The 15,417-nt window shown below is 39.8% G+C and overlaps 1 protein-coding gene across 1 annotated transcript; it reads left to right on the top strand.

Annotated features, from left to right (window-relative positions):
• Nucleotides 1–1,403: 1,403 nt before the first annotated feature.
• ACSL4 (acyl-CoA synthetase long chain family member 4) lies at nucleotides 1,404–13,702 on the top strand (the record flags this gene model as incomplete). Its single annotated transcript, XM_079541917.1, has 14 exons — nucleotides 1,404–1,754; nucleotides 2,042–2,219; nucleotides 3,479–3,588; nucleotides 3,681–3,819; nucleotides 4,436–4,586; nucleotides 5,736–5,859; nucleotides 6,662–6,733; nucleotides 8,684–8,823; nucleotides 9,736–9,908; nucleotides 10,084–10,158; nucleotides 10,389–10,580; nucleotides 11,133–11,247; nucleotides 11,886–12,043; nucleotides 13,545–13,702. 14 exons carry the CDS (start codon nucleotides 1,404–1,406, stop codon nucleotides 13,700–13,702), a joined length of 2,136 nt encoding a protein of 711 aa, XP_079398043.1.
• Nucleotides 13,703–15,417: the final 1,715 nt, after the last annotated feature.

The raw sequence follows: 15,417 nt of genomic DNA, 5'->3' as shown, positions 1-15,417 counted from the left end.
ACCAACAGCCTATTAATAGATCTCTGTTGTGCTGTCAGTAGCAGCTGTCTTGTTTAACCTGAAACGTTAATTGAAGCCTCCCTCACCTGGGGTGGCAGTCACGTTAAGAAAGATACACTTTGGGGTGTGCCTACATTCTTTCAATGCTTGATGGAGCCCTGAAAATTTCCCTAGTCCTGTATATTTTGTTTATCAGATGTCGTCCATCAAAGACTGAGCTTTCCTATAAGCTAGTCAGCATTGCTCCCTCGTGTCTGAGGTATTGTGGTTTTGTCAGGGCTCCTTTGCCTTTCACGTTCCCTGTTCTGTACATTCTTTGTGCTGTGTTTGCATGCCGTGTTTGCATGCTGTCCAGGTGAAGATAAGCAGCTGTGTCATTTGTGTGCCAGCACAACCAGTTACAGACAAGTGGGGTGGCCACCACTGTGGTTTGTGAGGTGGTGTTGTTCTTCTCCCTCTTTGGTCTTTATTTGGGCCCAGTTCTCCTTAATGAAGAAAGGTTTCTGCAAAATCTTGCTAAATTGTGCTTCATCTTCAAATAGATTCCATTTTCCATACCTGGAGTTCTAAAATGCATATACTGAAATAGGGTGTGATTATTACTATTATTTTTTTAATTTTTGGAGGGATGGTTAAATAAGTGCAGTCCCTTTTCAGAAGTCTGACATTCAGAGTCAAAAATTAATTGATAATACAGATGTTGGTGTGAAGTTAATAAAGCAATGTTGGGATATTGCACTGTTCTTACATTAGAACATGAAGGTTTTTGAGGACTCTGTATCAGAATACATTTTAATCTGAATGCAAGTTGATTTAACATCCTGAAAGGCGGTAAAGACACCTACTCTATCTTTCCACTGCAATACAAATATCTGGGGGGAAAACAGCTTGCCCTTTCCCATCGATACACAACTAGCATTACACAGGCAGTTTAAACGCAGTATTAAGATGTAAGAGAACAGACTTCATATTTACAGCGCTGAACTATTCCGACAGAGATGGGAGGGAAGTCTTTGAAAAGTAAATATTTGTGGATGGAACAAACAAGTATGGAAGAGTCAACCTCTTTAATCTCAGAGCAGATGCAACCACATGTATCAGTTAATTCAGTCTCCTTGCTCTTGATGCATTTGAGGTGAAATCTCAAAGGACTAGAACTAATGGACTGACTGTAATACTAATTTAATTCTCTTTTTTTTTTTCCTGCTCTCTGCTTGGCTCTGGTCTTCACCCACAGGTGTCCACTGCTGGCTCTCAAAGGTTACTAAAATTTTAGCAGCTGCCTTGAAAGCGAGCTACCTAAGCTTCACTTACTGTTCTTCTCCCTGCACCACACTGCACTGCTGCTTTTGCTCTTGCCTGCTCAGAACGCACTAAGAGATTTTCTTTTCCAAATACCCACAATGAAACTTAGGCTAGAAGTACGTGCCATTCTTTTGCTGCCTGTGTACGTGTTAATATCTGTATACAGTATGCTTGTATTTATTCCGTGGTATTTTCTTACCAACGCTAAGAAGAAAAAGGCCATGGCAAAGCGTTTAAAAGCTAAGCCCATCTCGGACAAACCTGGAAGCCCCTACCGTTCTGTCACTCACCTTGACTCACTAGCAAACATAAACATTCCTGGAGCAGACACGCTGGACAAACTGTTTGACCACGCGTTAGCAAAGTTTGGGAAGAAGGACTGTCTTGGGACCAGAGAAATACTGAGTGAAGAAAATGAAATGCAACCGAATGGAAAAGTTTTCAAAAAGGTACAGCTTACCATTTTGTACTTAGTTCTGATTTGGCTTTGAGCTCTTTTACATTCTGCCTCAACAGCAGAGGCAACATTAGAGATCTTCCTTAATCCTTTTTTGATTTAAAATGTGTGCTTTGTAGTAGTTAAAGAGTAATGCGCTAGGGGATGCACTAATTATTTTGCTACAAGAAAAATGGAAATGCTTGTTGTGTTGAGCACCAACTCACAAAAGCAGGGAAGAGCTGTACGAGTCGCCTGTCATTACAAGGGTGTTTTTTCTGTTATTGCCCCCTTCTCCAGTTAATCTTAGGAACCTACAGATGGCTGTCCTATGAAGAAGTGAATCAGAAAGTGAATCGCTTGGGGAGCGGGCTGATAGCCCTGGGGCTGACCCCAAAGAGCACCGTTGTTATATTCTGTGAGACCCGAGCAGAATGGATGATCGCAGCCCTGACCTGCTTTAAGTACAACTTTCCTCGTGAGTGCTGAACTTGTGTACTTTGAATATATTTTAGAAGTGATTTCCAGTACTGCTTCGGCTGTTAAGAATGTGTCAGTCCTGACGCTGATGGTACAAGAATTAATTAGACTTATTCTGTGTATCACCGGAGTTTTGAAGTTTCCAGTATATTCTGTACGTAGTAGAGATCACTACAGTTTACTTGCTCATACTTACGAGCCCAACCTTTGGGACTGTAGCAACATTTTAGATCTTAGTGTGACAGACAGGCAGAGTTACTGTTCAATTTTTTTAAGTACTGTGAGGACTCAGTAGTTGCATTTTTCCCGCAGACTTTGGGATGGCTGTAGCATTTTCTGTCTATACTCTGACTTCTGTATCTGAAACATGAAATGGTTATTGGAAGAATGATAACCAAAATGAGATGCTAGGCTGAGGGGGTGGGTATTTTGGTAACATTGCCAAACTGCTCAAGTTCGTTACCATTATGTATGTGCCTTTTTTTTTTTATTTAAGCAGTCAGTATATTTAATCTGACTTGTTACATACAGCCTTCTCAGCGAAATAGGGAAGGTTGCTAGAGAATCATGTAACATTCCTTTTTTATCCTTTCTACATGATCACAACTTCACAGGAATATTAAGTTCTTTAATAGTCTTTGGAAGCTCAAATTTGAGGTACCAGTCTGATACTAAAGGATTTTCCTCAGCAGAAAAGGTGGACTCCTCAGTGCCCGTGAGGCACTCGATAGCATTACTGTCACCTGTCGGGATTAAAAAATAATCCCTCACCACAAAAACAGTCTGATTTCTTAGTGTGATCTCTGCCCTGCCCCGGCAGTAATTGCATGGGAACAAGAAAGCAGCTGGCACAGAGGCTGAAAGCTGGCACTCAGCTGGAAGTGCACAGCAGGAACGGTGGCTGGTGCCCTGCAGTGCGAGTGTCAGCTCCCCTGCAACATCCTGATGCACAGCGCTCAGAGGAAGAACACATTCTCAGCTGCTTACTGTGCAACTGCTTCGTGTGTTTTCATTGAGTTTTAGCAGATCTTTTTGTTTTGATGATTTCTTCTTCCATATAACTGTCCTCGTTCCTGTGATCTCTTGTAGAATTCAATTCTGATTTGGGAAGATTAGAAGCTGCTTTGTTTCCTAATTAAAAAAAAATTCCCATTGAGCTCATTCCCTCCACAATGCATTGCAGTGTGCTAAAGCAAGAGCTTTTGCATTTGTTTTTGCTTTAACTTCTGTGTTCATTCCCTCTCTTCGATATAACAGTTGTTACCTTGTATGCTACGCTGGGTGAAGAGGCGGTAACCTATGGCCTCAATGAATGTGGAGCATCGTATCTGATCACCAGCGCAGAACTTCTCGAGAGCAAACTTAAGGTAACTTGGCTTCAGCTTCACCTGCTTTCAAGCAAACCTGCAGTAATTTTACAGCACAGTCGTTTGCTAACAATTTTCTTTCTGTTCTGTAGACTACACTGCCACAGATCTCCTGTCTCAAACATATAATTTATGTGGACAATAAGGCTATCAATAAATCTGAATACCCTGACAATGTTGAGATTCATAGTATGCAGACAGTGGAGGAGCTGGGAGCCAAACCAGAAAACGGTAAGTGAATCACTTCAGAGGATTGATCAAGCAGTATGAAACCAGGCCTGATCAAAGATGTTGGGTAGCAGAAAAAAGTAAATGTGCCAAGTCTCAAACACGAGGGAAGTGGCAGATGGCCAGTTCATCCTCTGCCCCTTTAAATGAATGGATAATTTCTTAGATCCCTATTTATTGTCCTGTACCTTTGTTCACATTTCAGGTATTTCGGGATAAAACTTAAAATTCAGTTTCTAAAATACAACCAGAATAAGACTCTGCCTTTATTTTGGGAAGTGAAGTAGAATTTGGTTCAGTGTTCTATTTTCTGCTTATCTTGCCTTTATTCACCTTATTTTCTCTATTTTTCCTAAGAGAAGAAAAGCACTTGAAGGTATTTTCGCTTGTTAACATGGAAACATCTTTTTATCTGAGCCAAGCTGAGACTGGAAAACAGCTTGGACAATTGGGATAACTATTACATAACCTTACTACAGTGGGCAGCCTGCAGCAACTGTAACATCTTCAAGGAAGGAGAAAATCCAACCTTGATCATCCTTTTTCCTTACCTCAGTGGTCTGCACCTAGCCAGGAAGTAGGTTTTGAACTAATGCAACTTTTCTCTTGCATTTTGTAGCAAGCATTCAGCCAAGCAGACCTGTCCCCACAGACCTGGCTCTGGTAATGTACACCAGTGGCTCTACTGGGAGACCTAAAGGAGTGATGATGCAGCACAAGAACTTGATAGCCGGAATGACAGGACAGTGTGAGAGAATTCCTGGGCTGGGGTAAGAAACACTTTGTTGCCAAGCGCTGGGGGATAAAACAGAACCTCTAGAAGTGTGTAAGTTTATGGAGAATCTGTTTCAGGCACCAGCTATTAGCAAGTTCCTTCATTTTATTGTGAGCCAACTAATCTTTGATTTATATGAAATACACATTGTGTTTGTGATCTCACCCTGTTCTTTGCAAAGTATGCCCTAGATGTTGTCCCACGTGCTTTTTCTGCTCTACGATTGCTTTTTTCCCTCACCTTTCTCTAGAGGTCTGGGATGGATTTTGCACTCTTCTATGCATTAGAAAAAGTCACCAGATGGAGAAATTACTCACCTAGTCAAATTTGGGAAAGTTTTTTGCTAGGTGTTTTCAGTCAGCTAGAATCACTTTAGGAAATACACCTAAATATGTACCTCTTTCATTCAACTAGAGAGACTCCTGCCGGATGGATAACACACGTACTGCTGAGTCTGCTCCAGTATTCTGCACTGAAATGAGCAGAGAAATAATGAATTATTTTGATGATAGTACAGCCATCTGCAAACTCCCTCACTAATACTCTAAGAAAATGTTTTGTGAATGTGGATGTGTCTTTGTCACTGCATTCACAAATGCAGCTACAATAACCTGCAATACACCTTTGTATGGTAGGATATAAGAGCCATTCTGACCTGACGTTGGAAGTTTCTGTATAGGTAGCAGCTCTAAGTTTACTCTTGAGAAATCTCTGCATTCCCTGATAGAATGCTCTGTTACATCAGTGATCAGCTCTCCACTAATCTGTTTGAGAAGGAGATGCTATGATGACTTAAGGATTTGAATCGTATTGGTGATAATGTAAAAACAGTGATTTCATCCTTAATTTGGCACCTGGGATGAAATCTCCCATAAGGAGAAGAAACCTGCAATGGAGCACTAAGGAAACTTGAGCTTCCTAGAAAACAAGGCAAATCCTGTAATTCATACTGGTTTCAGAGAGGTAAGATTTTTACTGATTCAGTTTATAAACTGATTTATAATCACACCCCTCTTGCATGCAGAGGAGAAAGTCTTTGTGACCTGAGTCTCCAGAAACACAGCTAAACACATCACAAAAAAGTGAGGCAGTATTTCAGTGCACTCGTGCATCACTGTTCATTAGATAATCTTTCCTTTACTAGGCCCAAGGATACTTACATTGGTTATTTGCCCCTGGCCCATGTATTGGAACTGACAGCAGAAATTTCTTGCATCACTTACGGCTGCAGGATTGGATATTCCTCTCCACTTACACTGTCAGATCAGGTGAGGGGCGGGCGGAAAGCAAAAGCAAATTTAAGCTTTCACAGTCTAAGTTCTTGATTAGCTGTTCTCTTCCTTTAAAGAAGTGCTGATACATGTGATACACTTAAATGAGATTTTTTTCAGAAAATGATGCAAATAAACATTCCTGGTGGAGCTACAGAAGCAGGTCATACTATATAAGATATTATTTAAGCTTTTGCTTTTACGATTCTTAGGAAATCTAAGAGAAAACCTAATAAATGTGTATAACGTTATCCTAGAGAAAATCAGGATGTGAACAGCTATTAAAACACCAACTGTACATAGAACCCCATAAAGTGATTTTAAGTTCTTAGTCTCGGTTTGAGTTCTTTAGTCCATTATTGCAGCTCTTCTGTTCAGCTTTTTGCCTTCTTGCAAATTAAGCTAGAGAAGAATGCTTCTGTGCATTTTGCTGGTAATTGAGAAATGGCATCAGATTTTAAAATAAACAAAGAACAACCCACCATTAATAACAAAAACATGCCACAAAATACTTCTGGAGGAATACAGAGGGATTGCAAGTACGAGAAAGAAAACAAAAAGTTACACAAGGTGGACTTGCTTTACACAGCTGGGCTTGCAAAATGTCTGATATTTTGGTTGAAGTTCTTTTTAATCACTACATTTTTCAATCACAGTGGAAATAGAAGTGTTTTAAGCAGGAAGCGTTATTTAGAGGGACGGGAAAATTACATGACAGCATATCTTCTCTTTTTCGGTCCTTTTCAGAAGAGCTGCTTGGTTTTCATCTTCATAAACTATCATTTTTTCTGTCTTACAGTCAAGTAAGATTAAGAAGGGAAGCAAAGGAGACTGCACTGTACTTAAGCCTACACTGATGGCAGCTGTGCCTGTAAGTATGCAGATATTTGAAGCAAAAACAGTGCTTTCTAAGTCACTCATGCTAGCAGGTGTATTTAAGAACTTTTCTGTGTTTGTATAAGAAATTGTTATTAATAGGCAAGAAAGCAAAACATAGAAACTCCAATTATCATTGCTTGAGTTCGAGAACTTATGCTGCAAATGAGCACAGGTACCACATGGTAAAATGTCTCCTGTTCTTGGAGTAAGTAGGGCAGCTTAGTCTCCTCTTGTAAGAAAAACTAATTGGGAGACCATAAATACTGTTTCTATAGCTTACGTTAGCTTTCTGGTGATCAGCTGCTCTATACCACAAGGTCATGGAAGACCAAAACAAAACAAACCCCACCTAAACGAAACAAAAAACGAAAATCAGACATATCTGCTGCTTTCTGCGGAAGAAAAACCTTCACATGCCCTGGAATTACATGACTGCGTTTACCTCTTTCATGATTCTATCCCATATGGCTCAGAAGACCAGAAGCATCAGCTTCTGCTACACTGATGGGTGTGATAGAAGGAGGAGGGTTTGGTTTCATCTAGTAATAGCAAGTTTTGATTGATCTGAGATTCTGTTGTTCTGCAGCCTCTTTTGTGAATAGCCAGGAGCTTTAAAATCAATTACTAACTTGAATTTTTTGTTTTTAAGATAGAAATAATGTACAGAGGTATTTTTCTTAGTAGTCCACTGAGTGATAACCAGTAACATACACCCCCCTTTTTTAAAATAGCTATTTAAACTATTTCTTAGGAAATACTCAACTCTTGACTGCTAGCAAAAGCAATGCTAATTTAAAGGCTGGGCATAATCCCCTTCTGGGAGCAATCTGCAAAAAGCACGTGCCAAAAAAAAACTTCCACACAGACACCTTCATACGAATTAGCTGCAGAATGGTCAAACAGTGACAATGCTGACCCTCACTTAAGGTTCCACAGACTCACTACCACAAAGAAATTAGAGTAAAAAAAGAAATTGAAACTACTGATCCATTTTCAGTTGCTAGCATAGAGGACCTGGAGCCCAACAATCAACAGCAAGGAGGAGAAACCTTCAGAACGCCCTGGGAAGAAAAATGCTTTGCTGCTTACCTACCATCCACCTCATAAATATTTCACTTGCTAAAAGTTTTATACTGTCATCAAAATATCATAACATCACTAGTGATGAAAGTTTATAAGGAATGTAACAGAGAGTAATTAATTACAGGCACAGATACATCTAAATATTTGATTCAGTTAGAATGTGCTCATAGTTCCTTCTGGCCTTTGTAATTCTGAATACCTTGTCACGCCACTGCAGGCTTTCCAAAAAGCTAAACCCAAATTCAAGGTTTTATAAATCAGTTTTTCATATTTTAGGTTCGGTGTTACTGATAATGTAAATAATAAAACCCAAGATTTGCAGCTGTGATTGATAGAGAAGACATCTTAAGAGCAAAGGGTATGAAGTATTTTAAAACCAGATGTGGTGCTCAGAAAGCTGTTTGCAGAAATGCAGGTGGTACTGTGGATTGCTGCAATACGTCTGGAGATCTAACGTGGTTCTCAGCTATTTGCCCTTGACTTACACATCTGCCTAAGTTTGCTAAGCTAAGCTACGTATTTGAGGGCTCTTCCTCTCTAGTGATGCTGTTGGCAACATAAGCAAATAGAGAAAAGTCAGGATAAGTCCCTCATTTTTCTGCTGCACTTTTGACACTTCATTTCACCCATTTCAAACAGCTCCAGGCTGCAATGATCTATAAATTGGCTAATTGATAACATATTAAAAGCATTAAAGTTAAGCATTGCCTAACCAATGATGCAGATATTTTCATCCATGCTGTGTTACTCATTTAAAAGGAAGAATAATAGTTGTTTTATTTTTTTTTAATTATCATTTTTAGCATGGAATTTTACTCTTCATGGTAATTTTCCTTGCTCTTTTTTTAACACTTTATAGGAAATAATGGACAGGATTTATAAAAATGTCATGAGTAAAGTTCAGGAGATGAACTATATTCAGAGAACTCTGTTCAAGATAGGCTATGACTACAAACTGGAACAAATCAAAAGAGGATACGATGCACCTCTGTGTAACATGTAAGTATGATTCATGGCCCAACTGCACTTTTTTCATTGTGATTTGTCAAAGCAGGCTAAAAGAATAATCATCTAAGCTATCCAACATCAGACAATTCTATTGCAGCACACAAACATGATCTAATGACTAAACTGAAATAAGCCAAGTTCTTGCAGGAAACGGAGGAGATATTTAATGGTAATCATTGAATCACAGACTGTGGGGAGGAACACCCAAGGATCACCGAGTCCAACCACTGGCTCCACACAGGACTCCCCAAACCCTACGTCTGAGGTCACTGTCCAAACACACCTCAAACTCCAGCAGCTTGGGGCTGTGCCCACCAACCTCTGGTGAAGAATCTTTTCCTAACACCCAGCCTGACCCTCACCCAAAATGCACCCGCTGCTCAAGGGGAGGCCGCAGCAGCGCGGAGCAGGGCAGGACAATCCCTTCCCTTGCCTGGCTGGCAGCACTGGACCTGGTTGCACCTCCAGGTATGGTTGGCCCTTCTGGCTGCCAGATCACACTGCTGGCTCAGATTTAACATGCTGCCAACAAGAGGCCCCCAGATCCTTTTGCGTGGGGCTGCTCTCCTGCCTAAGTATGACCGGTTTCCTGTAAGAGCGATTAGTTTAGGAGTGAGTGGTTTCCAGGACGAATGATTAATCTCCAGTAAGAATGACAAGATGACTAGTTAGTTTTCATTGGACTTCATTTTTGTTTATAGAATTGAAAACTTTATTTATGTAAGTTGTAGGAATTCTGCAGTCTCCAAACATTAGACAAGAAGCTTTCAATTATCCCTGCTCTCCGCTAAAATCTGTGAACGTTATTTTTGAGGTTTTGCAGATAGGAAGGATTGCCTCATTTCTTTTCATAAAAGTGAGCTGAGGGACTGATCCTTAACATACATTTTTCCCTCTTTCCAGACTGTTGTTTAAAAAAGTAAAGGCACTGCTAGGAGGGAACATCCGCATGATGCTTTCCGGAGGAGCCCCACTCTCACCCCAAACACAAAGATTCATGAATATCTGTTTTTGCTGTCCCGTGGGCCAAGGCTATGGACTAACAGAAACATGTGGAGCTGGAACAATTACAGAAGGTAGTTAAAATACTTCTGGGAGTATATTTTAAGAGTTTTTTAGAAGGTAAATTCAGAATAGCTGTATCTCTTAACTGCAGTAAAGTCACTTGAGATAAGCTGTTCTCAAAGATGTAGTTTGAGTTTATACTTCAAAATGAAAAAACTTTGTGTTTTTCCTTGTTCTTTCCCTAAGTTGCTGATTATAGCACTGGAAGAGTTGGAGCTCCTCTTATTTGCTGTGAAATCAGATTGAGAGACTGGCAAGAAGGTAAGAGCATCCGATGCTTTGATTTCAGAGCAAGTAACCAAGTAATCTAACCAGTGCTTAGCTGGTTTCCTTGCCTATCTGCTTAGCTAGGTTGTAGTATATGAAGTAATTGTTCATCTTTGATAGCAGTCATTAGTTTGTGCATGAACTTTAAGCTGAAGTATCAAAACATTTTCTTATCAGCAGAATGTATAATTTGAAAATAATTGTATGGGGATTTTTTTTTTCAGGGGGCTATACTAACAGAGACAAGCCTAATCCTAGAGGGGAAATTGTAATTGGTGGACCTAATGTCTCAATGGGATATTTTAAAAATGAAGAGAAAACAGCAGAAGATTTCACCACTGATGAGAATGGTCAGAGATGGTTTTGTACCGGAGATATAGGAGAATTCCATCCAGATGGGTGTCTGCAGATCATAGGTTGGCCTCACTTCTTGCTATCTCAAACTACCGTAAGATCTTGCCTAGCCATAACTGTAAGGATGTGGTTAGTCCTGTTGACTTTGACAGGGCCAATCTACCTAAGATTACCTGCTTGCAAAATCCTAGCACTTTGCACAAGAAGACTTTTCCAGAAGTCTTCACAGCTATGAGAAAATTTTGGAAGCGATGCCATTCCCTGCTACATTATCACTATTTAATTCATGTGTGCTAATGAATAAACGTAACATCATTTTTTGGTATTTTATATAAAACTTAAAAATCAGAGTCTCCATCGCGTTCATATAGGTTGCATGACAAGAAACGTGACGTCATGTAAACTTCCTGGCAGAAGCCTTTATAAAGTCACAAGCATACGTACATGCTGTTAGCATCTTTATAACTTGGTAAAATGCTTTACTCATTTTTATTCACTTTTACCTGGCATACCTCTAGATACATTTAGATTGGCTTTGCAAATGAGTCTGTGGAAACGTAGAAGTTTAAATGGAGCAAGCACATGGTTTTTTTTCTTCTTCCCCCCCACTCCAGATCGTAAAAAAGACTTGGTAAAGCTACAAGCTGGGGAATACGTGTCTCTGGGCAAAGTAGAGGCAGCACTGAAGAACTGTTCATTGATTGATAATATCTGTGCTTATGCCAAAAGGTAAGAGTAGTATTAACTTTGTGTAAACCGAAATACAAGCTGTGACGCTTCTATACTGACATAGTGTGGTTTTCATTGAACAAAAGCCCCCACCAGAGCATGAGCTGTAAGTAGCATCTCTAAAGTAACACACATAGGCTCCAAGATTCCCTGAAACTGAAAAAAGTAACTTATGCTTTTCTGTTGGCATTTCCTCTATTGTAGTTCAGTCTAGTTTTGTCCCACCCCCACCCTCAACAGGTATAATTTAGCACGTGCTTTGGCTTTCTGTCAGAATACGAAGGAAAATTCATCTAGACGTTCTGCACCAGAACTAAATCTCTGAGTTTTGGAAGTAGCCAAATAGCCCAGGTGTCTCCTCCCCCCCTGCTTACACACGCAATGTGAAGGGAAGCTGCAGAGAACTAGTGAAACATATAGTTGGAAAGCTAGATTATGCTGTTGTTTCTTAGATCCTGAGCTTTGATAAGTCATCAGTTGTGAAAACCTTCAGTAAAAAAGGGATTTTGTATGCAGGATTAACTGCATTTCAAGAAGCACTGTGGATCTGTGTATCTATAATCAAGCAAGCATTTTATCCTTGAAATTGAAGCTTCAACTGTTTTTTTTCCCTTCCTTCTCTTGCTATCCTGTGGTAGTGACCAGTCTTATGTGATCAGTTTTGTGGTTCCCAATCAGAAGAAGCTGACGGCATTAGCTGAGCAGAAAGGTATAAGTGGAACCTGGGTTGAGATTTGTAACAATCCTACAATGGAAGCTGAAATCCTACGAGAAATTAAGGAGGTGGCAAACAAGAGTAAGTAAAACGCCAATCTCACAGCACTTACTAAGGCAAAAGTTTTCAGTTATCCCCACTGACTGCTTTCCTTTTTCCTGTTACCTCAGTCTACCAAAACTTAGGGGAGTTTTAACAGAAAGACCGTGTCAAATTCATACCTCTTATTCCACGAATAGACATACTTTTTGGTCATCTTAACTACTTCCTCTTTATGTTATTTAAAAAAAAAAAAAAAAAAAAAAAAGCTTTTTTTTTTTCCAATTAACTTGTAAAGAAAGGCTGCATGTTTAACGCAGTGAACTTCCCTTCCAAACCTTTTGGATCGTAACAAGACATTTGCGGCATGAAAATTAGTTAAGCAAGACATTTCAAAGCTTTTTTCCATGCAGTGTTGTGTATTAGTGCTTAGAACAACTATGACCCTTATGTTTACAACAGCTTAATCCTACTGTCCTTGCTACAGAGATAAAAATGATCCAAAACCTCATCCGTTCTTTATGGGGACAAAAAACCCCCAAGCTAACTGGGGTCAAGAACCTCTCTAAAGTGCTATGCACCTCATACATGGAAACAATAAAACAGTGTAAGCATACACTAAGCACAAGCCTCTCAAACTTGGAGAATTTGCCTTTTGAAACCAAGAAATTTAGAATGAAAGGCAGTATTAAATCTTCCCTAAAAATAAATGAATTTTTTTTTAGGGATGTGACTGAAGTATGAACGCTTTAATCCACATGATTCCATCATGAACTAAGTAAATAACATAAAGCATTGTTATACAAAGTCACTGTCATACATTTTTTACTTTCTAGATGATAGTCTCCCATGTAGATACAAACGCTTTGAAAGGTTTTTTCGAAAATCACCTTAAGGAGGCAGTTTTGTTTTTTAGCAGTACATACCGCACCTTTCCCAGGAGCAGACGTGTAACTGAACATGAGGAATCAGGACGGTCCAATAGCAGCTTGAAGCTGGACACGAAGGAGCTCGTGGGCTCAGATGTCCCAGCTGTCCTACACTTGCTGCCACCTAGAGGCTGTGCTGCCACAAGTTGTGCCAGAAGCTCACAGAGAAGTCTCAGTGGGTGCTGTTATAGGTCTGCACGCAGGGCCTGACAGCAAGGCCCGTGCAGTAGTGCACACGTGCAGGAGTTCCTGCCCTGTTCCTGGCGTAGGGGAGGCTCTGGGGCAATTATCCATCTCCCCCCTCACTCACCCCATAGCCTTGTAACAGCAGTCTTGCATCTTCATGGTACAAACTTACTTCTTTCAAGCTTTAGATTTTATACTCTCACATTCAATACAAGGTATAAATACAGTATCTTACTAGAATATTTGCATGCTGTAGTATTGACACTGAGCTGTGGTACACAATTAAACTTGTGTACCGTCTTTTGGGTTACTTCATCAAGTAGGTCACCATATTATACACACTAGAGTACTTGCCTTAGATGTGTAGTTAGCATGAATGTTTCATTTAACAGTGTTACTCACGCTTTCGTTTCTTGCTGTCCCTGCAGTGAAATTAGAGAGGTTTGAAATACCCATCAAAGTGCGGTTAAGCCCTGAACCGTGGACTCCAGAGACTGGGTTAGTAACAGATGCTTTCAAGTTGAAAAGGAAAGAACTGAAAAATCATTACCTCAACGACATCGAAAGAATGTACGGAGGCAAATAGGCTGAACTGACTAGACAGTTGTGCAGAGGGTTCTTTATCATGCCTTGACTTTGGATGTCCTTGTATACTGTAGGTATCGCATGTGTTCAGAAAATACACCAAATTGATGAATGTTTCTTATCTCTAAAGAGAGCAACAGGGAAGATCTTAAACTCTAAATTCCTACTTAACAGCAGAAAATATTGATGTGTTTTGGAGTTTCATGCGATTGTTTCCAGTTTTAAGACAGACATAATTATATGAAGCAGTATGGCCAGGTAATTTCATTATTCTTTCTCTAGCATGTTCAGACTACTTGCAGTTTCTCTAATTCATTGTGAAGCCTGGCATGTAGGGAGAAAATGGGTACTTCAACTTCAACCTTCCCCATTTAAAAATAAAAAAGACTCTAGTCAAGAACTTGCTAGACATCACTAATAATGGACTGCTTAAAAATGGATGGATTCTTCTGCACATCAGTTATCTTCAATATTTACAGTGCCTATAAGAGAATATAAAATACACTTACCTTAAATACAGGTGAACTGAAAATCTTTCTAAAGAAAAGTTATTTGAAAACAACACTCAAGAGCATTGAGTCAACTATCTCAAGTTCTACTCACCAAACACTTTTGTACTTGCCACCACGTTTTAACTCCAGCAGAGCTTTCCACTGGGACATAGCTTGAAAGAAAACAAAGACTTGCCTTGCTGCAGGAGGTACTGATGAAAATGATCAGCTGAATGCAGAATGCAAAATCTGCATTCTGGCTGGCAGACAACAGCAAAATTGATGGGCAGTTGTCTCTGAACAGATTTGAAACTCAAAGGAGAATTTGTTCTTTTTCTTTTGGAGGTGGCATGGGGTTTTTATTTTAAAGGCACTGATCCTCTAGGCCTTTGCATACATGTGAGTAACGGTACAAGTTACTTCCATGTGGTTTACAGGATCAGGGTCTGAGTATCTGTAGTTACCTTATGGAAAGGGATTTCTGTTCACCTTTTAAAATACAGCATCCAAAACAAAGCCAACCAGAAACCAATAGCAGTTTTTCTGTGTCTTGTTTTACTTAGACGAAGTACGCTGTGGCTGGGAAAACCTTTAAGGAACTTAAAAAAAGGGACAAATCACTATATAGAAATCCTTATTAAAAAGTGTTCTTACATTAACTGGAAATTGTAGGTGTGCTGAAATGGGAGGTTATAATTTAATAACCGTTTATCATTTTGTGTGCAGCATCCAGTACTGTGTTTCCTTTGACTTGCAGTAACTGAGCTCCCACGTCCCCGCTAGCTCTTCACACTTGAACCACAAACGCTGTAAAGAAGTGGAGACTCTTGATACTGTTCTACTTTGCACTTTTCTTAATCCTGTGTGTTGCGTTCATTTTGTACAGGTGTGGCTCAGCTGCTATATATTACAAATTCATTTTAAGTATTTATAGATTTCTTCTATTCCTAACGTGTTGTGTATATGATGGCTAAAAAGGAAAATTATTTGTTATTGTCACTGTACAGAAAGTAAAAGGTTTTGTGTGATGCTTCTCTTTAGCATACTGGCACATGTGTGGGTTCATGAAGGCAGGAATTACTTTCCCTTCCACTTGCAGCTTTCCAAGTGACTCAGTTCTGGAGCTATGTTAGCAGCCTCCCATGTTTCAAACCAGTCACTGTTGCATAACCTTTAGGCAGCCTGTTAGCATCACAGAAGTTAGATGTGTAAGAAAGTTACTCGC

The sequence above is a fragment of the Tetrao urogallus genome (assembly GCF_951394365.1).
Source record: "Tetrao urogallus genome assembly, chromosome: 13".
Taxonomy (NCBI): Eukaryota; Metazoa; Chordata; class Aves; order Galliformes; family Phasianidae; genus Tetrao; species Tetrao urogallus.
This window is presented reverse-complemented; position numbering and strand designations above follow the sequence as displayed.